A 25611-nucleotide genomic window follows, 5' to 3' on the forward strand; every position below is an offset into this window, starting at 1 on the left:
AACTTGTGAACATATCAGTGCATGAAGGGTTAACCGAAATCAGTTGACTGGGCTGTACAGGTTTCTGTTTTTAATTCTCCTTCTCTTCAACATCTTAATGTTTATAGCTCTTTACTTGCAATTAGTTCTCAGGACAGCACAAATCCTCCCAGTTTGGGCAGGGCGTGCGTCTGCCTCAATGACGCCTTGCCCATGGTACCCAGGTTGATGAGTCCATACCATGAGCAAGGCATCGTCAGGACACACGCCCTACTCGGATGCAGAGGGTCAGAAACCATCTCAGGATTGCAACTCAATCACCTTTCATTGTACTAACTATATAAATTTCTTCCATGGCTTCTCTTGTTCTTTTCTCTTAGCTTCTCTGTCCAGAAGAAGCAAACTTAGGTTCTGAACTCTCCTTCTTGGGTTCTTCTTTTACTGCTGCCATCACTGCTGCTACTTCTGCTTCTACCTGGAAAAGGGCTATCAAAGAAGTAACAAGAAACCAACCTTTAAAGGTGACCAGAAGATAGAAGCGTAGCCAGAAATAAGAGTTTCTTTGAATTTGGTTTGGCCTTAATTCGGGGATTTCATGTCGATTGATCTGATCAGTGTAAGTATGTAAGTGTTGACACTGAAATAGCAAAAAACAGAACTGAGTCTATTGCACTTGGGTTCCTGTATTTATAATTCTTTGTTTCTTTTAGTTAGTTTGATAATGCATCTCAGTCTTGAAATTCATTTCGACAGCTACTACGGTAATTAGCTGAGCTAATGTGTATCAGAAGACCATGGAAGCTCATGTCAAGGTTACAGGTGGGGTAATTTTCCATTTTGTTTTCTTCCATCAGCACAGCAGTTTCTAGTTCATCGGAAGGGAGGGGGGTTGGGATTCATTGGGAATGGAAACTGTAAATACACCATGACAATTTTTTAAGTTACAAGTAAGAACCTTCCCTCTTTAGTATAAATCAAAAGGAAAGAATTAAACATACCAACAAAGCAGAACAGAAAGAAAACCTGTGGGGGGGGGGGACTAAAAGCAAAGGCACACAAGGAAGACTTTCTTTCCTAATTGAAGAGAAAAAAGGAATGTTTACATAGCATCCCAAATGGGAGTTCAGAATTCAGCCTTTCTGGTCATTCTCATTGACAGAAGTTTCACAAAATCAGGTATCTATAGCAACTATGTACTTCCCACTCATGGTGACAATTAATTATTGTATATACACTTGGTATGCACGTCAAAATTGAACAAAGCCGAACTGATCAACAGCATCACCGCTTGCTTAATTTTTGTTGCTCAAATCCTCTAGGGCAATTTTTGATTATTAAAAAAAGGCCCCTTTAGGGCAATTGCATTCTTACAATATCGTCTCTGGGGAGGCTATACAATGATCCATTGTTTTGATTGTTAATGGTCTCTGGCTCGTCTAATGGCAACAATTGTGTAACTGCTTTATTTTTCCGGAAAACCAAGAATGCAACTGCGGCCAAATATACCAACATACCTGAAAAACCAAATACCCCAGCAAACACAACCGCGACGACTGTTAACCCTGAATGCAGTAGTAAGTTAACAAAGCCAGTTGCAATGAAATACATGTTAATGGCCATGATCAGGAAGCCTATGACCCATGTGAGCAAAGTTATCTGCAATAGAAAATAGCGTGCAATATTAAAATCAGTCTACATTGTAATATAAAGAATGACAGCAACAAATGATGGGCTGAAGCTTGAAAGATTTGACAGAAACAACCCACCCACTCCACAATAACAAACCAAACACCCCAAAATAAAATAAAATGCTTGTTATTTGCAAGCTCAATGTTCAGATCATCTTACCAATCAAAGAATGTTCAAAATGTTTCATTATCTATTTTCAAACTGTTTGCTAGAGGCTTTTAATGCCATCTGCCAAGTGCCAACCTAACAAAACTCACAACCACTATCCCAGCTTGGCACCAAAATTGAAGCATTGGCAGTGTTTGGTTCAGGCAATAATTGTTTTCTTTCTTTCTTCTTCTTCTTTTTATTTTTTATTTTTTTTTTTTTGGTCTTGTTCAGTAGCCAACATTAATAAAAAGTATCTGATTTTAATTTGTAAAAGCCAGTACAAGCAATGTGCACCTATCATCCATTCATCCTATTCTAAAACCAAAAGAAACAGGAGGAAAAAAAATTAATTTAGCAGGACTTTGGGAGTCTGTATTTATGATTCAGATCATAATAGATCTGTCAAAAATACATTAATAAATACTAAAGTGCCTATGCAGGGACTTCTTTACCGAAGCTGTTATCTTGCCATCAAATGCCTTGAAATGCTTGGCACTTTGACAACTATGTTTGAGATTCTTCACAATACAAGTATATTCAGTCTTGACAATATAGTACAAAGTATAGTGACACTTTGTACCAGTGTCCAAAAATGATACAATTGTCAACATTTTAATTGTTGAACTAATGAAAATTATCTTTTCCAATCAAGACATGGAGAAGTTGGAAACAGCCACTTCCGCAAGCAAGAGGTGAGGCTGTATATGTTTGCCCTCTCTCAGACCCTGCATTAGTAGAAGCCTCAGGCAATGGGATGCTCTTTTAATGAGAATTAATATGAAAATTTATACTCATATGTAACATAGATGCATTTACTGTTGTTAATTCCTGTACTCCTTTAGTTTATGCTCCATTTGAATTATCCAGATATGCAGATATGCAGACTTTTCTAATAATGTAATATCCTATTCTCTATAATAAAAGAAAACCACAAGAAGAAAGATAAGATCTTTGTCTTACATGTGACAAAATCTTGATGAACAAAAGCAAGATTCACCCCCCCCCCTTAATAAACAAGGTGGGAAAAATAGAATAGAACTCTAAATTTCTGGTGTGTGTGGACGAGTATGTAAGCAACAATTAAAGATGAAGACTAGTTCTTTTAAAAAAGCATCCAAGGCTGCACAAATTTGTTCAGCATCCCACCCAAATGACCATCAAGTGTAAAATTTTCTAAGTATAACACACAAACCCCAATTTTTTTTTTTATGAACTTAAAATATTCAAAAAAATCAATCAAGTTTCAGGAATAAACCTATTCCCTCACAGAGTCATCCACCAGTAATCTATACCCAAGAGTCAAACTATTGAGATAGATTAATAGCGTAACAAATCCACCTCAGAAGAAGTCTTACCAGTTTTGAGTTAGCATATGAACCCATTTTGGTTGTGCTGCTAGTGAACTTGAGAAGTGGAACGAGAGCAAAAGGTAATTCAAATGACAGGATCATCTGTCATCAAAACATCAATGAGAATAAGAGCCCAGATTTATAATGCCAATTTGACCAGAACAAGAGGAAACATGATGTTTACAATTATGTTTAAATTTGATCAATCACATTCTCTCATATATGCAAAATATATTATCCTTCTTATTTTTACACTCAAAAGAAAAGAATGACTAAGATTGATCCATTTGGTACTTGGGGTACCGCCAACTAGCCTGCCAAAGACGGCGGGGCGACGGCAAGCCAAGTGCCACAATTAAAATAAAAATCAACGGCCCCGGCGGCGGCCCAAAAAACAACCCCCCCACCAACCCCGGGGGGCGGGGGGGGGGGGGGGGGGGGGGGGGGGGGGGGGGGGGGGCCCCCCCGCCCCCCCCCCCCCCCCCCCCCCCGAGGGGGGGGGGGGGGGCCCCCCCCCCCCCCCCCCCCCCCCCCCCACCACCCCATATATTTCTACGGAAAAAAAGATTCCCCCCCGATAATACGATTCAAAGAGACAAGAACCCATCCAATGATGACTAATGAGACCATGGCATCATCTGTTTCTAGGATTGATTATTCACGTATAGTATGTTCATACCTCAGGAAACTCTAGATATAGGTTTTTTGTTAACGTCTATCCGACCATCAGAATAGCATACTTTCAGTAAAGATGAATCCTTGAACCACAGTTCAGCTGCCCTCAACTAACTACTACTTACATTCACCTGGCATAAAGTGAACTGGTAACTCAGACATATCAATGCTCTAAACTGTTTAAAATATCCATTACTGTCTGAAAGAACCCAACTGAAGTCATAGAAAGCATTATTTGACTGCAAATTGTTTCTTTGTTAAGGTTTGATAGGTTTAATACCAGATAAAGTCTGGAAAATATCTAAGTATTTATAGGAATTCTATATGGTTATAACTTAATTAGACCATTCCATTGTTTTTCTTAACCCTCAGGCCAAACATTAAATTTAGTATTTATACAAAGTTCACGGACACAGACAAGAAACATCAATAAGCTGGCACAATAAAATAAAAAAATTATGTCAGAATGGGCACTCTGAGAGTTTAAACACAGAATGCATAAGAAAAATTTTCTCCTGGCCCACAGTTCATGGGGTCAAGACACTGCCATGTTTGACCAACAAACCAAGCAATTAATGTGGAGAAATTGATAATCTAATCCAGCAGTCGACACATCAGCGAATAGAATACATAGTACTTAAATAAACAAAAAATAAGGCAAAATTTCATTGACCAAGATGTATGGCGAAAAGCATAGACATCCTGGAACTATGCCAAGTTGACAGTCACCTCTTTTTTTGTTAGAACCATGAGTTGATTAGAGGAAATGACAAATACATCCAATGTACTTTCTTATCCCAAAACTATGCCAAATTGACAATCACCTCCTTTTCGGTTAGAACCATGAGTTGATAAGAGGAAATGACAAATATATTCTACGTATTTTCTTATCCAATATATCCCTATCTTCAACCTCATTTTCTATTTATTTAATTAATTAAAAAAAAAAGAAAAAAAGAAAAAAAAGAAGAAGAAGCTTTGAAGGCCAAAAGCAAGCCTAGTTGGCCCCTGGTGCCCAGAACTAGAGACTATGATTAGCATCGAGGAGGTAAGCTTAATTGTTATTAACAGCTGCTGATAATCTCTGAAATGATCACAATAAAAAGGGAAAATAAGATAGATGCAAGGGATTCAGTCAATAAGGACATTTTCAGGCCCCAGGAGATGGAGTATACCTCCATGGCAGTGGCCATCAATGCTGGGTCTCTCTCAGGTTTGGTGAATACTATAAGTCAAGATTCTGTTTCTGGTGAAGGTAATTTGAACCAGAGATCCTAAGAAGGTAAAGTCCAAGAAAAAGGAACAAATGAGAGTTTAGGAGGAGTCTTCTTGGTGTTTCTGTAGTGGAGACGGGAAGTTTGAGAAGATTAAAGGTAGCATAATTTGCAATAAAGGAGCAGCCATGGCCAGGTTAGGTGGTGGGACTGGAGTTCTCATCCATAAGAACAATTTGTTAACGCCCCATGTGAACCTTCCTTCAATGTCAGCAGCTGAAGGATTGGAGATCCAGTTGAACAACCATGTTGCTGCAAAGCTTTTTCCTCACAGGTATGGGTTTGTTTTGCTTGGATCTCTAACATGTTCTCTTGATCTTTCACTTATTTGTTGGTTGTGACAAAATTCAACTTGGGGAAGAGGTTACTGTTATTTTTCTTGTGCAGAGAGGTATTCATGCAATCAATGCCTTAATGACCAACTGCAGAAGTATGCTACTGAAGAAGCCGCTGCCAAGTCGTCAGCACCAGCACTGATGGAGGAGCCCGACAAAGGCAGAGGCTAGTGATGTTGCAGAGCCAGCACTGGCTGAGGAAAAGAAGAAAGAAGAGGCGATGCCATCAAGTGAAAGTCACTTTCAATTTTACTAAGGGTAAAACTGTAAGGTCAGAAGAGGATAAGGGGTAATTTAAGTAGTATCGAATTCTCCAACCATGACCTAATGGAAATTGCTAATGAAGTTGATTATTGTGCATATTTTACGAAAAATTTTGAGGGGTGATTACCAATTTTACTGGGAAAACTGGGCGAAGAGGATAGGGGTAATAGTAGTATCGAATTCTCCAACCATGACCTAATGGAAATGCTAGGTTGTTATGGCATTTTTAAAATTTTGAGGGGTGATTACCAATTTGGAATGGTTTTGAGATGTCTGTGCTTTGTGTCATATATCTTGGGGGTGTTACTGAAATTTTCCCAAACATTAACTAAAAAGAAGAAGAAAAGCAGCTTCAATCAATTGATTCAGATTTTAGGCCTCATAATGTTTAAGTTTCAAACTACTAGAAAGTGAAAGAAGAGTTATGTGTGCAGCTTATCAATTCCAATAACCTTAAACTTATTTTCCAAAGTGAATTCATGGTTCTAAATTGTAATACTCAATAGATAAAGTCAAATGCAGTACCAATCCCAGACAAATGCAAACCAGAGATAAAGATGAGAAGATTTCAGTAAAGTAATGAGTCAAGTACCGATGCAATAATGATCAATTTTCCAGCCCCAGCAGAGCCACCAATGATTGAAACAATTAGACTTGGCACTATTGCCAAGCATCTTGTTAAAAAGTTCCGTATCCATGGTGTGATCTGTAATTGAAGAAATCCCTGCCAACAAAAAAAAAGGGCTTGTCTATCAAACTAATATTGAAAATATTTTAGTGACATCGGAGTTAATCATGATTAAAGCATGCAGTCCATAATCTCTTCGCAAGACAGAAAATTGTAAGAATAGTATTCAAAACCCAATAATTCAGCTAAGAGAGATACCTGCATGACAAATTGCCCAGCATAGGTCCCAGTAATTGTTGAACTCTGACCCGATGCCAATAATGCAATTGCAAATAGCTTTGAACTGAAACTGCCTAAGACGTTCTGTAATAAGTAAGAGAAAATGAAAATTGGAGAAAATGTTACCACCACAAATAAATATCTAATTTCAATGACAAGATCTTCAGCCTAAAATGAAGAACTGATACAACAGGAATCCTAATAGTAATTATTGTAATGGCAAATGACAACACCAAAAAGATAGTTCCAGTATCAAACAAAATGGCTGGCACATCAATAAACCAGACATACTCTTAGTAGAAAAGAGGCTCTGTTCAAGTCCAAGTTCTTGCAGCCAATCTGATCTTCTTGACTCAAGTTTCCAGAATTGCAGACTGCACCACTAACAGATATAACTGATACATTAATCAGAAAGGCTATCATTAGAGCAAATGCACTCTCTATGGTATAAAATTTGCATGCGTCCTGCAAACAAGATAGTGAGAAGATATCAGAATTGGAAGACAACATAAATCCGGCACTAGCCTCCAAGTTATCCAAAAAAAGGACAGGTAATTGGAATGTTCTAAAGGGAAGTAGCTTATGAAAACAATTACATGAAATAAAAATTGTGACTAGTGAGCAGCAACCAAGTGCTAATCAGGCTACCTTCATCTTAAAATAAGAGGACTTGTTCACCTTGTCTAGAAGAGCCACTATAATGGAGTTTCCAACACAAAAGAAGAAAAAGTTGAAACAAAAGAATCTGCAAAAAGCTAACTTTAAGATGCAGCATATGCAAGCACCATACAACACCACCACCACCACCAACAACAACAACAACGACTACAACAAAAACAACAAGAACAAGTAGAAGAAGCCTTATCCCAACTAAATGGGTCAGCTACATGGACCCTTGCCTTCCAATCAGCTCTATTTAAGGCCATAGAAAATTCAAGGCCTCTGTGCATATCCTTTCTCACCACTTCTCCTAAGGTTATCTTAGATCTGCCCCCAATTCTTCTAGTACAATGAAAATAAGAAACTCCAATAAGCCATCCACCAAAAGAGGATCATTTTAAAGGATCAAAACCCAATCTTTTCTTCTGGATGAATGAAAAATTCATTAACCAAAAGGAGAGAGGGAGGGCAGGGTGGCGGGGGGAAGAATAGTAGGAACCAAAGGACGGAGCCAACCAAAGCCAAAAAAGACCCTAAGCAAAAAAAACAAACTAGCTACAATGCATTGAAGCCGATGCCAAGATGCTAAGGCAAATACAAGGGGAAAACTAAATTATCCTCATTTTCTTCTTCTTCTTCTCCTCTTCTTCCTAACTAACTTGAGCTCCACTATGAATTTCCGTTGAGATGATGGCACCTTCTTGTAGGACAATTGCTTCTTCTATTATAGTGTTACCCCAAAGAGGAGGAGAGGGGGTTTCAGTGTTGGAGGAGTCTTGATTGCTTCTGCAACAATTGGAATAGACTCATAGTGTAGATTGGAAACACAAGCAACGGGGGAGGGGGGGTGGAGAGAGGGAGATTTGGCCTCTGAAGGGGATGGGGCCTGGGGATAGGAGAAGGGGGAGGGTTAGAAGGCTACTAGAGGAGAGAGGGGAGATTGAGAATGGGGAGGAGAGGCTTGGGCCGCAAGTGAGATGGATTGGGGAGGGGCTGGACCAAAAGAAGGAAAGGGGGGGGGTGGACAGATAAGAGTTGGGCTAGGCTAGGAAGAAAGGCCAAGGTCCAAAGATTGGGTCCGCGGCTAAAAGGGTGAGATCGGGAGAGAAGGTGCAAGTTGGAGGTTGGGTTGAGTGGTTGGCTCCACACTGGTGGGGCCAAGAGAGATGACTAAAGGAGGAAGAGAGGATATGGGGTAAGGGGGGATTGTAATGGTCAAAGCAAATAGGGGGTGTCATCATTTATTTAGGGGGGGGCAAACAAAGAAGGGGAATTGGAGAGGAGAGTTGATGGAAGGGTCGCAGAATGATCGGGAGGCAAAGCCGTAGAGTAGAGAGAAGGCAATGAGAACTATAGATCTTTAATTGTTGGAGGAGCAGAGGCAATATGATAACGAGGTGTAAGCCCTAGGATGGAAGATGGAGGGTTGCAGGGAGGCAGCTCCCACAGTGGACCACTGGTAGCTATAAGCGATGCTTGTAGTGCACGCAGAGTTATAGGCGATTGGAAGAGAAGGGCACGTGAAGCAGAGAAGATGATAATGTCATTCATGGGTTTAAAGGTAGAGATTAGAGTCAATCAGGTCTCGATCAAAGAGAACCAAGCTGTTCCTATCACCGTGTTGGCCCCTACAAGGTCATGGTACGATGCTAGCGACAGATAGAGTTGACTGGAGAAGCAACTATTGGAGCAATAGAGGCCTTCGTGGTGTCATCGGAGCTAGAGCAGTCAGAGATGGAGCCGTTGAACACCCTACGTTGAACATCGAGAGGAAGGAGGTTTTTAAGTGTAGATTTTGATCAAAGCCGATTGATGTGATCAAGGTTGACCCCCCCTAACTCAGTACAAGACCTAGGCCCAAATGGCCCAATCTAGAGCTGACCAAATACCCCAGAGGTATTTTGGTGATTTTTCCAGCCTTTCTAGGGCTCAAGATGGGTCTGGTTGGAAACCCCTTGATCCAAGGGTTATAGATCTAACTTTTTTTACTTTTTTTATTTTTTAATTTTATTTGGGTTAGAATTATGTGAGTTATGATAGAGTCCCAGTCTAGTTTAAATTCTCAAGTTGAGTTGTGTTTCAATAGGTCATAGGAGTTGTGTTTTGATTAATGTTTGTTTTGCTAAGTCCTTGGTTATCTTAAATTCGCACAAGTGCTTAAAAGTCTTAATTAAAGGGAATTCAACATGGGCTTATTTAAGTAAACTTAAAGTTTAATTATTAGCATGTCTATTAGTAGATTCCAAATCAAGAGTTAAGGTCCTTAAGTAATTAGATTCCAATTCAAGAATTTTGGTCAGGTGGTGGGATCATTGTCTATTAAGGATTCCCACCTAAGTCAGAATCATTGAAGGTAATAAATAGCCAAGTATTCTATGTAAATTTTTATTTTTGATGATTCATAAAATTGTTGAGTTTGGGATCAGGGTTTCCAAGTTGAGGAGGCCTTGGTCAACCAGAAATTGTTCAAGAGCAGCTTCTTCATTCCAGCAGTATACAAGCAATCATAAAGCACTCATTCAAGCAATCACAGCAGCCCAAGTACGTTCAAGACCTCCCCCACCCTTCCCCTGCCTCCCTCTCTCTCCTGCAACTCTTCCCCCACCCTCCCCTGCCTTGCGCACTTAGGTTTTCCCATCCCCTTGCTGCTGCACTACAACAGCAGCATCCCCCATACTCCATGACTCCCTTGACCACCTCCCATAAGCCCCGACCCTCCTAGCCCCTTTTCCCACTGCCCTAGCACCTGCAAGTCTCCCACCTCCCTGCTAGCCACAGCAGCCTTAGGAGGCCTTCCCCTGCAGATTTCAAATCCCAACCCCTTAAGCCTCCCTTTCTTCTCCCCTTAGATTGCACGACCCTTTAGGGCTTAATTCTGTAATTAATCTCAGTTAAACCCAGTTTTCTCAGTTTTTAGAAAATTCTGCACTTCATCTTCTTGTCTAATTCTGCAGTTTTCACTTTTTCTTAAACTTCTGAAAATTTAAAAACTCACACAATTCATACCTTTCTTCAGTCCTAGAATCCAGTTCTGAAGTTGCAGAATAGCAAGAAAGCTAGTTCTGAAACTGCAGAGAAGCAAGACAGTTTCCCTTTCTCACCCTAGCTGAAATTCCCTCCAAACCCTAGTTTAAATTTTAGTTAAAATTTCAAATCTGAACTACAATTACAGCAGGGTTTCTTAGAGCTATAGAACACCCTAAACACCCTGAATCAACTCTCCTCTTTGCTGAAATTCCTGGGCAGCCCTTAGATTTAGGAAAATCACTAAAATCCCTTAGCCCTAGATCTGAGTTTACATCACTGACACCATTTTCATCCTCGACCATAATCGAAGTGATGTGAACAAGGGTCACCCTCTGGCCGAAACCTTGGAGTGGGCCCCAAGGCCACTCCAAAGTGGTGCATGTAGGTGGCTGAACACTCCAAGGGGGTATTTTGGTCAATTTCAGGCCTAATTATCTGCTAGTACTAAATTTCAGAATTTTATTTTTAATTTTCAGAGTCTTGTTTAGTTTAGAGGTCTTGGTTTGATTTCTGCATTGGGTTCTTGAGTCCTTAGGAGTCTTTCTTTAAAGGACTCTCATAAGTCTTTTATTTCAAGAAGAGTCCCTTTTCCTTTATGTTTGAGTCTTAGTATCTTAGGGAATCTATTTTCAAAGCCTTTTAGTTGTGTGACTGAGATTTAATGCAAGGGAGATCCTAAATTATAAAGGATTCCCAAGTAGATTATAAGTCTTTTAGTGTAGGCTATAAGTGGCCTAGTCTTTTCATTGTAGTCTCTAAGTCTGGATTAATAAAATTATTGAAGAACTGCAGCAAAGGAAGTGCCGTAGGGTCCTTTTGAGGGGGACCTTGCAGTTATCAAGAGCTCTCTTATCTTCTACATTCTGTCTTGCGATTGCAGCAAGAAGTCCAGCAACCTTTCTCTTCCAGATTCAGAAAAGCAGTAAGTTGAACCCCTCCCCTACACCAGCCTAATCTCTCTTCTTCCTCCTCTCATCCCCATACACTGTGGCTCCAATTACTTGCTGTTTCAGACCTAGAAACATTAAGAAAACACCAAAATCTCCAAGAAAGCCCTCCCCCCCTTCTTTTCTGTTTTTTTTTTGTTTTTCTTTGGATCTTGCAGAAGTTCTGGAATTTCAGAACAAGAAGGAAGGAAGGAAGGAAAAAAGAAGAAGAAGAAGAAGAAGAAGAAGAAGAAGAAGAAGAAGAAGATATAAATAAGAAAATAAAGAATCCAAGAATCCTCTTCCAATATCTTCAAACCCTACCCAAGAACTTCCCTGAAACCCTCCAGACCAAACAGTAGGTTTCCAAGAAACCTCCCATCTTTTTGTTCAATCCTAGGAATCATCCCCACAATCTTTCCCTAGCCATCCCAAGCTAATTTTGATAAACCCTTTCCATCCCATAATAAATTTGAAAGAACCCTAATTTTACCTTCCTTCCCAATTGTTCCAACTCATTTAGATTTATGTTAATTGACCTTTCCCATATTAATTTTGGGTATCCCTAGAAGCTTGTCAAAACCCTAATTATTTCCCATATCAAGCCCATTAACTTTGGGATGATAAGTTTTAGTTTCCCTATTCATCCCACATGAATTTGGTAAACCTAACTTTTCCCTATCCACCCATTTGAATCCCATTTTATCTCCTTGTCCTTCCCTACAAATCATAACTATCCCACCATATTATCAATGAATTTTAGAATTAGTTGATGGAAGATTCTAGGCAACCCTTAATTTGGGGGGATCCATCCAAGAACCCCTAAATCTAAAATCGGGTTCACATCATGAGAGGGCAGGGGGAGGAAGTGGAGACCTCCACGCAAATTCTAGTGAATGACAGGTGTCCTTGCTTGAAGGTGGTGGCATCCATTTGTAGCATCTTTCCGATGAGAGAGGAGATACGACAAAGGTAGTTTGAGTATCAGAAATGCAACAGAAGGACTAGAAAGGAAACCCAGAGGGAGACCTTTTTTTCTAATCTCATTTCAGGATCCAATTGCCTAAGGTAAATCCTCTTATTTCCAACCTGCTAAGGGGCACCGCTGATGGCCTGGAGCTTGCGTCTTTGTTGAAGAAATGGAATATGAAAGCACAGCTGTTGAGCAAGTAGGACTGGGGAAAATCGACAGCTTTCCACTGTTTAGAGAGAGGGACGTGTGAACAATTTTGATGGGAGGATGAGGGCCGATCAAGTTTCCGATGATATGAGCCTGCCATTTTGCTATACCAAGGGATAGGGATGAGGAGGGATAGAGGGAAAACTTGGTTGAACCATCAGTGGAAGGTTGAATGAAGTGTAGCAATAGGCTGGGGTTTGCAAGGGAAGAGAATGGAGAGAAGAGAGAGGACCAACAGGGAGTGTCAGCAAGCGCAGGAGGAGGTAGAGGTGGTGCCCGGGGGGGGGGGGTTGTCATCTCTACTCACTTCATTCAGCCCCCCCCCCCCCCCCCCCAAAAAAAAATAATAATAATAAATAAAGAAATAAAATAAAAATGTCATCTTGATATACACTGTAGGACAGTATCATCATCTAAGCACCAGTCAGAGACCACCCAATAACTTATGGATTGTCTTTCTAACCCTCAATGCAGTTCCTATAACAGGAATACTCACTTCTTACAGAAGTCCAAGGGCATTGACATCAATAAAATGGCTGTTCCCAATTGTCCAATTATCGGTTGCCTTTCTTGAATATACTTCACTCTATACAAGCTACATGGCATATTGCTTGCAAACAGATGGTTGTGAATGTCAACTGATAAGGCTTAAAGCCCATTGTTCACCAAATAGATGACCCAGAAATTGAAGAGTTTTTGTATTTGTTTTTTGGGCAACTGAAGAGTTAAAAGTAATGTATTATTTGTGTTACTTGTTTCCCTATGATTCAAAAGATCCAACATATATCACAATGAAGGATTAACCTCTAAAGCTAAGAGGTTTACCGTAAAATGATGGGTCATCATGACCCTCAATGCAGTTCATGCAATAGAAATGCTCAATTCTTACACCAATTCCAGCCTTTCTTGAAATGCGAATGTTCACCAAAAAGAAAACCAGCAGTCGATTAGTAATGTTCATGCGGCAAGTGTCTAAATTGGTTCATATAACTCGAAAAATCCAGTAATCTACCACATTAAAAAGCTAGATTTGTACAAATTGTACTAAATAATAGGCTTACCGTGATGCCCTGAATGGACCGTGGAACTTTTCTAGAAAGCACCAATGCTGAGTGAAGGAAAAGATTATGCCTGTCAAAAAGAGAATTAGAATAATAGGAAAAAGATTTGCTTCAAGAAAGGACCATTAGGGAGTTAGAAAGAATCTTACGGCATCACCATAGCACCAAGAAGTGAAATTGCAAGGCCAGTAGCTCCGTTGCCTTTGAGTGAGGGAACAAAAAGTCCCTTCAGAACTTCTGAAGAGTTGGGCTTTGCATATCCAAGCTCCGCACAGAAGCATGCAGCAATAGTAAATACCAGAAATGCAATTAAAAACTCAAGTTTTCTCACCTGTTTAAAAACAACACCAAAGCTTAATGAATCTGGTCTGATACAAGAACTAGGTTTCCTTTTTTTCTTTCATCATATGTAACTATACTAAATTTATAATCATAATCCTGAAAAGTTTGAACTAATTTTCCATAAATCTTCACTGAGGATTCAGGAGCACAAGGGCATATGACAATACCCCATATCGTTGCAGCGCTAGAAAAACTAAAGTACTGATCCCAGTAAGAAGAACACCCAACCATAGAGGAATATTGAAGAGCATGTTCAGTGCAAAGGCTGTTCCAATCACTGGACAACAAGAGAAGCAGCAATTACTATTGAGTGCAAATTGCAGTCAGAAAAAGAAATAAAAGGTTCCCAAATATTGCAAATCAAAAGTAAGCATTAATAAGATACAGATGCAACTTTAGAATCCATTAATATATCAAAGTGTGCAGGTAACAGTAACTCCCAAGGCAAACCGTCACATACAGATCACTTATGCAATATCTGGGAAACAGAGATTTCAATTATATACAAGAGTGGTCAACATGCAAGCCAAATAGAGTTCTTCCTTACTAGAAGGTATGACAGACTTTTATATAAAGATTGCAAAGTTATACCTGGAGAGAGCTTATCTATGCAACATAGAATAGTAGTTTAGATATGTTTCTGGGTACAAGGAAAAACAAGAAGGTGACTCAGGCTAGCCCTAAGATAAGTTGGAGGCAACTACAAAGAGATTTGCTGAAATCTTTTAAGGATAAGATGGCTCTACATGGAAAGTGGAATTTTGAAGGAGATACTAATAAAATGTCGATTGAGTTAACAACTTCCATCAAAAGGGTTGCTAAGGAAGCTCTAGGGACTTCAAAAGGTATGAGTCTTTGCTCCTGGGAGACATGGTGACTGAAAGATGAAGTCCAAGCAGCAGTTAAGGATAAGAAGGAGCATTTTAAGATTTGGCAAATATCTAAAAATGTAGAAGATAAACAACAACATTATATGGAAAAGAAAGAAGCAAGAAAGTGTGTGCAAAAAGCAAGAGCAAAGTTCTATGATGATCTATATGGAAAACTTAATACTAAGGCTGCAGAGAAAGCAATCAAAGACTAGGGATTTGGATCATGTAAGATGCATCAAGAATGAGGATGGTAGAGTACTAACTCATGATGAGGACATTTTAGAGATGGGGATACTCTTCTAAATGGACCTCCTTAGATTGACAAGATAGAGTTTGGTGTGGGAGAGAATAATTGGCATGGAAACCTACAACAATGATAGTGAGATAGAAATCAAGGAGGCCCTATGAAAGATGAAGGGAGGTAAGACCCTAGGAATGGATGATATCTGAATTGAAGTTTGGAAGAACTTAGGGGAATAAGGTGTTTCTTGGATAACAAAGTTGTTTAACAAGATTTAGAGTACTACGAAAATGCTAGATGAGTGAAGTACCATAGTGCCAATTTTTAAGAACAAAGGTGATATCCATAATTGTAATAACTATAGAGGTATTAAACTTATGAACCACAACAAGAAAATATGGGGGAAAAATGATTGAAGCCCACCTAAGAAAAGAAACTGCCATACCAAGGAACCAATTTGGCTTTTATTCCAAGAAGATCAACAATGAAGCTATTTACTTGCTAAGGAAGCTTATGAAAATCTTTAGGGGCCACAAAGAGGACCTCCATATGATCTTTATTTATTTAGAAAAAGCATATGATAGAGTACCTAGAGAGCTCATTTGGCAAATCCTAAGGAAGATAGGAAGCTTAAGTAATTACATGGATATAGTTAAAGACATGTATAAAGCCACTGTGGTGAATGTTAGAACCTAGAACTGCAGAAGTGCAAAATAAGGAATTCCCTATTACAATTGGGTCACACCAAGGGTCTGCTCTAAGCCCTTATTTGTTTGCACTCATAATGGATAACCTTACTAGCCACACATACAAGATGAGGTACCTTGGTGTCTGCTATTCGTTGATGATATTGTTTTGGTTGATGAGACAATAAACGAGATTAATGCAAAGTTGGAGCTATGGAGATCAACTTTGGAATCAAAAGGCTTTAAGATAAGTAGAAAAAAACACAGTATATGATGTGTTACTTCAGTCAAACTGTGAGAAGCAATGAAGTAGTGAGACTTGAGGATCAAGAGATACCACAAAGTAATAGTTTTTGGTACTAGGGTTGTACCATTAACAGTAAAGGTGATATTGATGATGATGTTTCTCAGTTCTCATAGGATTAAGGTAGGATGGTTGAACTGGAGAGGCGCTTCAAGTGTCTTATGTGACAAACATATGCCTATTAAACTCAGAGGAGTATTCTTTAAAGACAGCTATCATACCAGCTATAATCTAGGGGGCAGAATGTTGGGAAACCAAAAGAAGCCATATAAAGAAATCAGTTATAGCAAGTGCGGATGCTGAGGAGGATATGTGAAAAACTAGAAGAGAAGTAAGAAATGACTATACTAGATCCAACTTGGGTATAGCACCAATTGAGGACAAGCTAAGAGAGTGTTGCTTGAGATGGCATGGGCATGTCCAAAGAAGGCCATTAGAGGTAAGGAAGAGTGAACAGATCCATCTGGATGGAGCTAAGGGAGGCTGAATTGACTATTGTAGAAGTGGTAAGGATATGCACATGCTAGGACTAGACACTCATACCAGTGCTGATAAAACTGTCTGCTAGACTAGGACCCGTGTAGCTGATCCGATATAAAGTAATGTTCTTGGAATGCTATCTTGACTTTGCTCCCTAATTACCTTCATATATGCTTTAATCTACTATTGTTACTTCTCTTGTCTCTTTTACTTAACCTTGTTTGGATCCATGTAGCCAACCCATTGATTTAGGATAAGGATATGGTTCTTGTTGTAGAGATCTCAATTATAAAGACATGCATGTATCTATAGCTATTTCTTTATCCTACTCGAACTAAAAAAAACAACAAGAAGCTTTGTCCCAACTAAATGGGGTCGACTACATGGATTTTTACCTTCCAATCAGCTTTGTTTAAGGCAATGCTAAACATAAGGCCTAAGCTATGTGCATCCTTTCTCACCACTTCTCTTAAATTTATCTTAGGTCTATCCCTAGCTCTTTTAGGTCCTCCATTGTACAGGCCTCCATTGAACGTGGTTGTGCCACCTCAAACAACCTTCTCGTAGCTTATCACTTATTGAAGCTGCCCCTAGACCAGCTCTAATATGATCATTCCTTATCTTATCCTTCCTAGTTTTGCCACTCATCCATCTTAGCGTCCTCAATTCCGCCACACTGAGTTTATCTATATAATGATTTTTAACAGCCCAACAACCTACATCATACACCACAACAAGTCGAATGACAATCCTATAGAATTTTCCTTTGAGCTTCAAAGGAATACGTAGATCACACAAGACCTTGAACACGCCTCTCCATTTCATCCACCCTATTTTAATTCTTTGGGAAGCATCATTCTCTATATCACATTTTCTATCTATGATATGATTGGACCAAGGTACCTAAAACAATCACTTTGAGGAATCTCTTTATCATTAAGTTTCACCACCTTATCGTTTGTTCAATCATGACTTCAGTTACAAACTAGATATTTTGTCTTCATTCTACTTAGCTTTAAAGCATTTTGATTATAAAGTTGTTCTCCATGATTCTAACTTGCTATTAATCCCTACTTGTGTCTCATTTATTAACACAACACCATCAGTAAAAAGCATATACCAAGGAACCTCAAATTGAATGTCTTTGGTTAATACATCTATTATAAGTGCAAATAATATAGGCTTAAAGTTGATCCTTGATGTAATCCAACTATAATTGGAAATTCATTACCTTGTCCCCCCACCATTCTTACACTTGTCACTAAATTGTTATACATATCCTACAAAATTTCTTTTCTCTTGTACTTGCCAAGTCATTGCTCTAGGAACTCTATCATAAGTTTTTTCTAGGTCAATAAATACCATATGAAGATCGTTCCTACACTCACTATACTTTTCTATAAGCTTCCTAGTAAGGTAAATAACTTCCATTGTAGATCTTCTTGGCATAAAACCAATTGGTTCTCCGTAATTGTGGTTACTTGTCTCAAATGAGTTTCAAATACTCTCTCCCATAATTTCATACCAAGACTGATTAGTTTGATGCTTGTATAGTTGTTACAGCTCTGAGTATCTCCTTTATTTTCATAAATTGGAACCACGATGCTTCTCCTCCATTCATCTGGCATTTTCCTTGTGCTCATAATCTTATTAAACAACTTGGTCAGCCAAGCAAAGCCAATAGGTTCCTAAGCTCTTCTATACTTCTATTGGGGTTTCATTGGGACCTTGTGCCTTGCCTACTTTCATCTTCCTTAAAGCTTCTTTTATTTCAAGCATCAAAATTCTCCGTATATAAGTTCGAAAGTTGGTGCCATGGTGAATGATGTAATCGCCCGAATCACGGATACGAGAAGTATGCTTGTTTAGTAGACTATAGAAATAGATTTCCCATCTCTTCTTAATGTCCTCATCACGTACTAGTACTTTACCATCTTCACTTTTAATACATCTAACCTTGGTCTAGATCTCTATTCTTCCTATCCTTTATTTTAGCTACCTTATAAATAGATTTCCCCCCTTCTTTTGTGCCTAGTTTATTATATAAATCTTTATACTTCTTCTCTCTTGCTTTTTCCACAATTTTGTTAGCTTCATTTCTAGTCAACTTATACCTTTGAGATCCTCTACATCCTTGGTCCTTTGCCATGTCTTAAAACTAGATTTATTGTTTTTAATGGCTGCTAGAACTAAAACCAACCATAACAAATCTCTGTAAGTCTGAACTTCCATAATATCTTTCAGTTAGACATGCTAGCCACAGAGTTGTGTGTCTAACATTGAATGTTGCTTCTGGTGTTTTATAGTGAAGTTGTTCCATCCTTGCCATGCTAAGAATATTAAGAAAGCAATACCCAGCAACCATCAAAACCAAAGCCACTGCTAACTTTTTGGAAGCTGTTCTAATCTGGCTAACATAGAGACTTATGGAGACAAGGGATCATCTCTCTCTCTCTCAGAAAGAGGGCCTTATTTCACAGAGAATGTACCTATTCGGACAATATATGACACTCTTTCTGGTCAATTTCTTCTTCACTCAAGCCCAAGCATACTTCTTTTGAATAGATGTGATAAGAAGAGTGATAACATTAGTTGATGTCATGCCACATCACATACCACATGGATTGTGAAGGTGACAAAAATCTGATAGTGTGTGGTTTTGTCCTGATAAAATGTTTAACATGTCCAAGATTCAATTTTTCAAATTTCACAATTATTTCAACCTTAGGAGAAACCAAAATATTCAGGAAAGTTTTGATAAATTTAGGTACGTTAGAGAAATTTTAGTAAATTTGGCACGTAAGTTTTGAATAATCTGTTCTGATGCTTTGTTCTGTTTATTGCATTTGCACAAAGTTGAATATGAAAGGCTATGGTGACATCATCGACATGATTCACCAAACAAAGTTGGAAAATAAGAGGTAAACAGTATTTGCATCCAAAATTTCATTCAACAGCAAAGCATGAATACCTTCAGGAATGTCACATGCAACTATTGCAATTTCAGCTAGCACCCATAGGATGAAGTTTGGCACCCTTGGATATTCAGCTCTACAATGCTCTGCTAAATGTTTTCCTGCATCGGAGGAAGGAGAACTAGCTGAAACATTGCAGGTAACTAGTAACAACCAACAAAACCATCTTGATATCCATTTTGGAATCAACATAACAATAAAATTGATCCTGATGAAGAGGCCTCAAACCTGTGACCACCCCAAGGTTGGCTGCAAGGGACTGAATGATAAGGGCAGCAAAGGAAGCAACTAGGATGATCCAGAGCAACTGCCAAACAAAGAAATTGCTTGATGTGAACAGACAGTAAGATATGGAAAGGAAGCCAAAAGAACTCTGGTTGAATTGTCAGAGGGCCTCCTTTTTGTTGTAGATTTATCTTGATGTTTTGAACTCACATTTAGGAATGCAGTTGAGCTGGTTAATTAAGGGAAATGTGCAGCATCTTATTCAACATTCAGATCTTTTAATGTGTGCCAAAAAGAGTGCTTCACTTTGTAAGTTATCAGTATTAGAAATCAGTCAAGTCATTACTAACTACTCATGTAGGTTGTTTCATTCTTCATTTTCTGTGGGTTGGGGGAACCAATCCTTTTGGGTACTTTGCATTTCCTAAACTCCATCTGCAGATATAATTAGGGCAGTACATAAATAAGGGCCCTTCTAAATTTTATGATTATAGAATAAAATTTTCTAATTTTCTGGCTCGCACGCCAAGCTTAACAAATTCACAGTACTGATGCTGAATTAGCATTCTTTTCTTATTAATCTTCTTCTTTGCAGTTGTGTAGTTACAAATCTGAACATGTTGAAGATTCAAGAAGTACTCCCCCATCAACCCAATTATAGCTTTCATCACAATAACACCTCAAATCATTCAGCCATGCATTATCCCCCACGTCCACAAACCAAGAAAACCTTCTAAACCAATAGCTCCTTTCAAGCTCCAACAAGAAATCTTCTAAAATATTCAGAGAAACCAGCTTTTGTTCAATGGATCACCATAAAGCTACACCATATACCTCCCTTTTCTATTTCACATTAATCCTAAGCCTTCTCAATCTGCATCATGAAAGCCCCAAACCTTTATGGACATTGTTGAATTTTTTAAACTTTAAATCAAGATTAACCCCATAAATTTTTCCATCCAGATCTATATAGTCAATTGAGTTGTAACCTGAGATATTTACAAGTACGTCAATCGTATCAGAAAAATGCTAGAAAGAATTCATTTTGATATATAAGTTTTGATGGATCTTCTACTCAATGAAAAAAAAAATCGAGGTATCAATTGCTTCAGTATTCATATTTCAGTTGGTAAAAATTCACATAAGAAGTTAGAACAGACCTCATACTTGTACTGAGCCCCTGCCTGTAGGTCTGTTTCAACTGTACATTACCAAACATTACCAAAATGTATGCAAGGATCAGAAGTTTAAAATCAGATTGCAAAAAGAATTACAAAATGAAAAAAATAAAAATGGAAGTAATCTTACAATTCCCAGGATCAATATATGCAATGGAAACAAGAAATCCAGGACCCATATATGCAAATAAGTTTTTCCAACTTTTTCTCTGCAATGAAATATAGAAACAATACAATCTACCCATCAGTCTTGATCAAAGTTTCATCTTTCAAATTCCTATCAGAATTAACTATGTAAACTCCTCAATCAAGCCACCATTAATGAAACAATAAATTTGGGGGGGGGGGACTAACTTTTTGGATAAGTATCTAAGACTTCTAATGTCCACCACTTTTTGCAAATGTATTTCCTCTGTTGTTATTTATGAACTAAAATGCAAATTCACATGTTTCATTATACATGTCTGGGATTCAGCCATAAGCCTAAATGGTGGGAGTCCTGCTGTATGGGAGGTAATAAAGGTGCCAAGAATCAAAACTGAGAAGCAGACTGGAAAGTTGATTTTAAGGGGCATACGGGAGAAAAGCTAGATAACTTTGATATGTATGAGTTTGCTTATCATACATAATTTCAGCCTCGTACATCGTAAATAAGAAACAAATAACAAGAGTTATTACATTCTCTCAGCTTCTATGCGATTCACATCTTCATTGGCAAGTTGCAAGGGTAACATTGCACCTACTAATAGATAATAAAAAATAATTACGCATTATTTGAAAGACAAAAATCTATTTGCGGGTTAAGACTCCAGCTTAAAGCAATCTCCAAAGGTCTAAACCAAATATTATTACACAAGTATTAGCATACTACTAAGTATTAGAAAACATTCATTAAGTAAATAAACATTAGCCTTCTACTACTACACTAGTGGCATAATAAAGAACCTAAAAGTAGTAGGGAGCCACACATAATAAGTACACCACAATGATCTATTTCATTGATGAGCACAAATCATTCAAGATGATTCAAATAAAGTTCAGTTCAAGTTTAGATGTGATACAAAAGGGCAAAAAGAGATTCAACCAAAAAAATCAAAATTTTCAACATATTCATCTCAGGGCTTTGATGTTTGATCGGCACTTTGATTAGCATTAATGCAATCTTGCCATTTAATCAATCCTATTATTTTATTTTTTTTAGTGTACAAGGGATCCAATTAGGTCTTGTCTAAAAATAGAGTAAGAAGTTTTCCTTTCAAAAATTGGGAATCTTGGGTTTGGGCACTCTGTGTATAGAGTTTCAGTCTTCAACAGTAACCAATCTCCCATACCAATCATTGGTCTTGTATCATATCGACATGGCCAGTCTCAATATGCATTGGCTGTATCAATACTTGATACCATGAGCAGCAATGCCACCATATGCCTACCTAACAAGCACAGTGTGCCAGCAAAATTCAGCTGTCCACAAAAAGAAAAAAGTACTTGCATTCAACATAAGTAATTTCTTTCGTACATGAGCATTCTCCTGTCAATCTTAAGACCCTGCAACAGGAAGTAAAAGCTCCGAAAAGCAACCTTTATTACTGCCCTTTCATTAGGATCATTTTTTTATAGTTTTTTTCCATTTCTGAAATTCATAATCCAGCTTTGTCAACCTAGTTTGTGCGGCTACTAATTGATCCAGTCCACAATTAAGCATAGAAAGATGGCATACATGTCGAGCTTATCAAGACTGGGTTGGGGAATGGGGATTGCATCACAGTTTCCTCAGGGTTGAACATGACCAAAACGCGAAACCAAAAAACCATGATAGGAATTTAATTCCTATACATAAAGCCGAGACCAATTCCCAGCTCTGTAGACCTCTCGTAACCTTCAATATCCACCATAAGAAAACATTTGATACAGAAAATGGAACAAAACAAACAACAGTAGACAGATATAACATAAGTTACTGGTCACACTCACATCAGGAACAATGATCTGATCATAGTCTTGATTCTCGATCAACGGAACATTTGTTGAAGTTCGATTCTCAGCACTAGTGATAAACTGCGGTCGGTCACTTGAAATCAAATCTGTTATTGCCATCTTTGTCAATCTTGCAAACACCGCAAAGATCACTACTCCACAAACTAAAATGTCTCTCCTTAGAAACTCTGAAAACACAATAAAAAAGATACCAATCCGATGAGAAAATTAAACACTTCAATAGCTTTCGAACGTTATATTAAATCAATACATTTACCAAAGCTTCACTGGTACAGAGAAATCTCCAATTAATGTGATGTTTAGGGCTTCTCTTTGCCAAGCTTGAGCTCAAGAACTCAACTGCGTCACAATTCTACCCAGTGTAAGGCTGAAATATCGAAGCTTAAAAGGAAGTGATTCGCCAATCAAAATGTGCGAAGCGTGTGTGATTCGGTGCTGTGCGACTCTCGTAAATCACACGCAGGACTCTTCCGGTATAGCGTAAACGATGCCACTTCAGCAAGAAGGATTTTTCTGGGACCAGACGTCGTTTATGTGGGGGCTTGACGTTGCTTTCTTCTTTCAGTTGAGATTTTGTCCGACGAAAGCCTTCGGAAGTGTTACTCGACTTTTGACTTGCGTTCGTCGTTTTGCAGTTGGGCCCTACTTCTAATTTATAGCTGAAAAGCATCTAAAAGCATATTATTCTCCCCTAATGCATGGCTGACCTCAACTTGTAGGGAAATACAACTAGTCTCTGTGAATTCGAAGGTCTCCATCTTCTATTCTTTTTTTTTTGCTGTGTCTGAGATTCATTTGGGTCAGCTTGAGCACACTTCAGAGGTAGCAGGGTCAAACACCTCTCTGCTGAGAAGTATGGATCTCATCACTCTACCAACCCGTATTGACAATCTCGATCCTCTATTCATAATGATAGAGGTTTACACTTCCCCCATAACTTTTCATCATATAATAAGAAAGATGATCATTTTCTAATATGTGAGGGAAAAATTCAAAGAAATTGGAAAAGGTAGAGAATTTTGGACTTTGAATACAAGAATGTGTTCGATATATCTGTGTTTCATGTGCATACAACTCAAATCTCTAAGATCAAAATTAATCACTCAAAAGCCCAAATTCATTAAGAAAGATGTAATTTTTTTTCTCCTTATATTCTATTTCATGGTACAAGCTGAGATTTATGGTCAAATCTTGAGCCACTTCATTATTGTATGGTCCGAACAAAATCTATTTCGTTAAATTGAAAATTGTTGGAAGCTATCATAACTTAATATTGCCCACTCAACAAATTTCCGAATAAACACAAAAAATAGGAAACAGATGGCAAAAAAAAAAATGTGGATGGCTAATCCTTTTTGGATTTATTCACATCCTCTACAGTTCCTACTCTTTGCTATGCACAAGGCCTTGTCGTGGGCCTTAGACCTCAACCTCACAAATGTTCACGTGGAAAAATGATAATCAAACACTCGTAACCTGAAAATTCATCAGGTCCATTTCTTTGTCCATTTCTTTCCAGATGTGTGACAAGTGTCCCAGCATCACATCAAATGGTGAAAAACTATTTACAAGTCACATCTGTAAATGGATTTTCACCATTTGATGTAATGCTAGGACACTTGTCATACATCTACAGTCCATTTCCTTATAAGAAATGGACCTGATTTTGGTAACCTTTCTCACTCACTCGCCTCTCACCCTGTCTGAAAAGTTTCCTTTTTAGTTTAGGATATCCTTCAGCTAACATCCATTGAGAGGCTAACTTTGCAGCGGACGTTCTCGCCAAAACAACGGCTAAATCTCAAGAGTGGCTCTTGTATATTAATATCTCTCACCCTTTTCTATCTTTGGTGGTGCTTTTTAATAATCTCAGATGTAAAATTTCTCCTAGTTTACCAGGGGGTTCTTGCTTGGTAAGACTTACACTTTTTAGTAAATAGTTCATGAGTTCCATCTGCCTGATTATATATTACGTAATATATTCATCCCACAATACATAAAAATTGCCAGTTCCAGAAAGAACAAGAAAAAGAAATCCTCGAAAGGTTTTCATATAAATCAATGAATAGACTTCCTTCGCACCTCTAAAAAGAACGAAATTAAAAGATTATCTTTACTACAGCAAGAAGTCTTGAATCCTAACAAAAGAAACTACAAAATAAGCGAACCAATCCTGATCTCGTTCGTGTCATCAGAATCACCAAATCCTTCTTCAATTTGTTGGTTTCGTTGAAAACTTGTTCGATCAATCTTGTCTACGATTCCATCTCCTCTCATCTTGGATGCGACCAAGTCTTGCAGAGTCTTTATCTTGAGAAAATCAGCAGCAGAGCGTAGACCAAGCAAGGTATCTTCATCAACATCAACAAACAAGAAATCCCATATTTTGATCTGAATTTCTTTCAAAAGCCCAAATGCATGCATGTTACAGAATCCGATCACCTTCACTAACACTCTCCAATTAGCTTCTGGCACCATAATTTCGATAGGCAAGAAGTCGTTGTTTGTCTGCATATGATCACGAATCGTTTCGGAAAAAGATGACATCGTTTCATCAGCTACGAGAGCACTATTATCAGAGCTCTTCAGAAGGATTGAACTCACCATTGTGGAGTATATTGTAGAAGATGAGAACAAAGAATCAAGAGAGCACGAGTAGAATGTAGAAAGTAGATACAAAGAGTCTGGGGATTAAGAAGAGAAATAAGCTCTAATATATATGGATTTATTATCCTAATTTCAGCAACATAAATGGACTGGTTGTTATAGCTCGGTTCTTGACTTCTTGTTTAGTATAAGAAAATGCTTGTGTGAACCGAAATCAAACCGAATTAGAT

At 38.3% G+C, this 25611-nt stretch overlaps 2 protein-coding genes across 2 annotated transcripts; both read right to left on the reverse strand.

Annotated features, from left to right (window-relative positions):
- Window positions 1-1022: 1022 nt before the first annotated feature.
- On the reverse strand, window positions 1023-23367 carry LOC149005569 (metal transporter Nramp1-like). The gene is made up of 14 exons (XM_089168574.1): window positions 23031-23367; window positions 22751-22941; window positions 20910-20988; window positions 20762-20802; window positions 19605-19683; window positions 19373-19477; window positions 13986-14095; window positions 13626-13807; window positions 13477-13546; window positions 6914-7087; window positions 6602-6706; window positions 6308-6439; window positions 3174-3269; window positions 1023-1635 (listed from the first exon to the last, which is right to left on the reverse strand). The coding sequence occupies exons 2-14, from the start codon at window positions 22871-22873 to the stop codon at window positions 1330-1332; spliced, it is 1602 nt and encodes a 533-aa protein (XP_089024700.1). The 5' UTR covers window positions 22874-22941; window positions 23031-23367; the 3' UTR covers window positions 1023-1329.
- A 1558-nt stretch (window positions 23368-24925) lies between these two features.
- On the reverse strand, window positions 24926-25381 carry LOC149005570 (SKP1-like protein 3). The gene has a single exon (XM_089135941.1). It carries the CDS (start codon window positions 25379-25381, stop codon window positions 24926-24928), a length of 456 nt encoding a protein of 151 aa, XP_088992067.1.
- Between the last annotated feature and the right edge of the window lie 230 nt (window positions 25382-25611).

Source organism: Hakea prostrata, chromosome 9 (assembly GCF_041222555.1).
Source record: "Hakea prostrata isolate BN-2017 chromosome 9, UWA_Hpros_2, whole genome shotgun sequence".
Lineage (NCBI taxonomy): Eukaryota > Viridiplantae > Streptophyta > Magnoliopsida > Proteales > Proteaceae > Hakea > Hakea prostrata.

Excerpts from the sequence above, each read along its gene's own strand:
- LOC149005570 (XM_089135941.1), bottom strand. The coding sequence starts at position 25,381 with ATGGTGAGTTCAATCCTTCTGAAGAGCTCTGATAATAGTGCTCTCGTA.
- LOC149005569 (XM_089168574.1), bottom strand. The coding sequence starts at position 22,873 with ATGGCAATAACAGATTTGATTTCAAGTGACCGACCGCAGTTTATCACT. Across the intron at positions 19,684-20,761 it reads GGGCTCAGTACAAGTATGAG|TTGCTCTGGATCATCCTAGT; the intron begins GTCTGTTCTAAC and ends TTTGTTTGGCAG. Across the intron at positions 14,096-19,372 it reads TGCATGTGACATTCCTGAAG|TGATTGGAACAGCCTTTGCA; the intron begins GTATTCATGCTT and ends CTTGTTGTCCAG.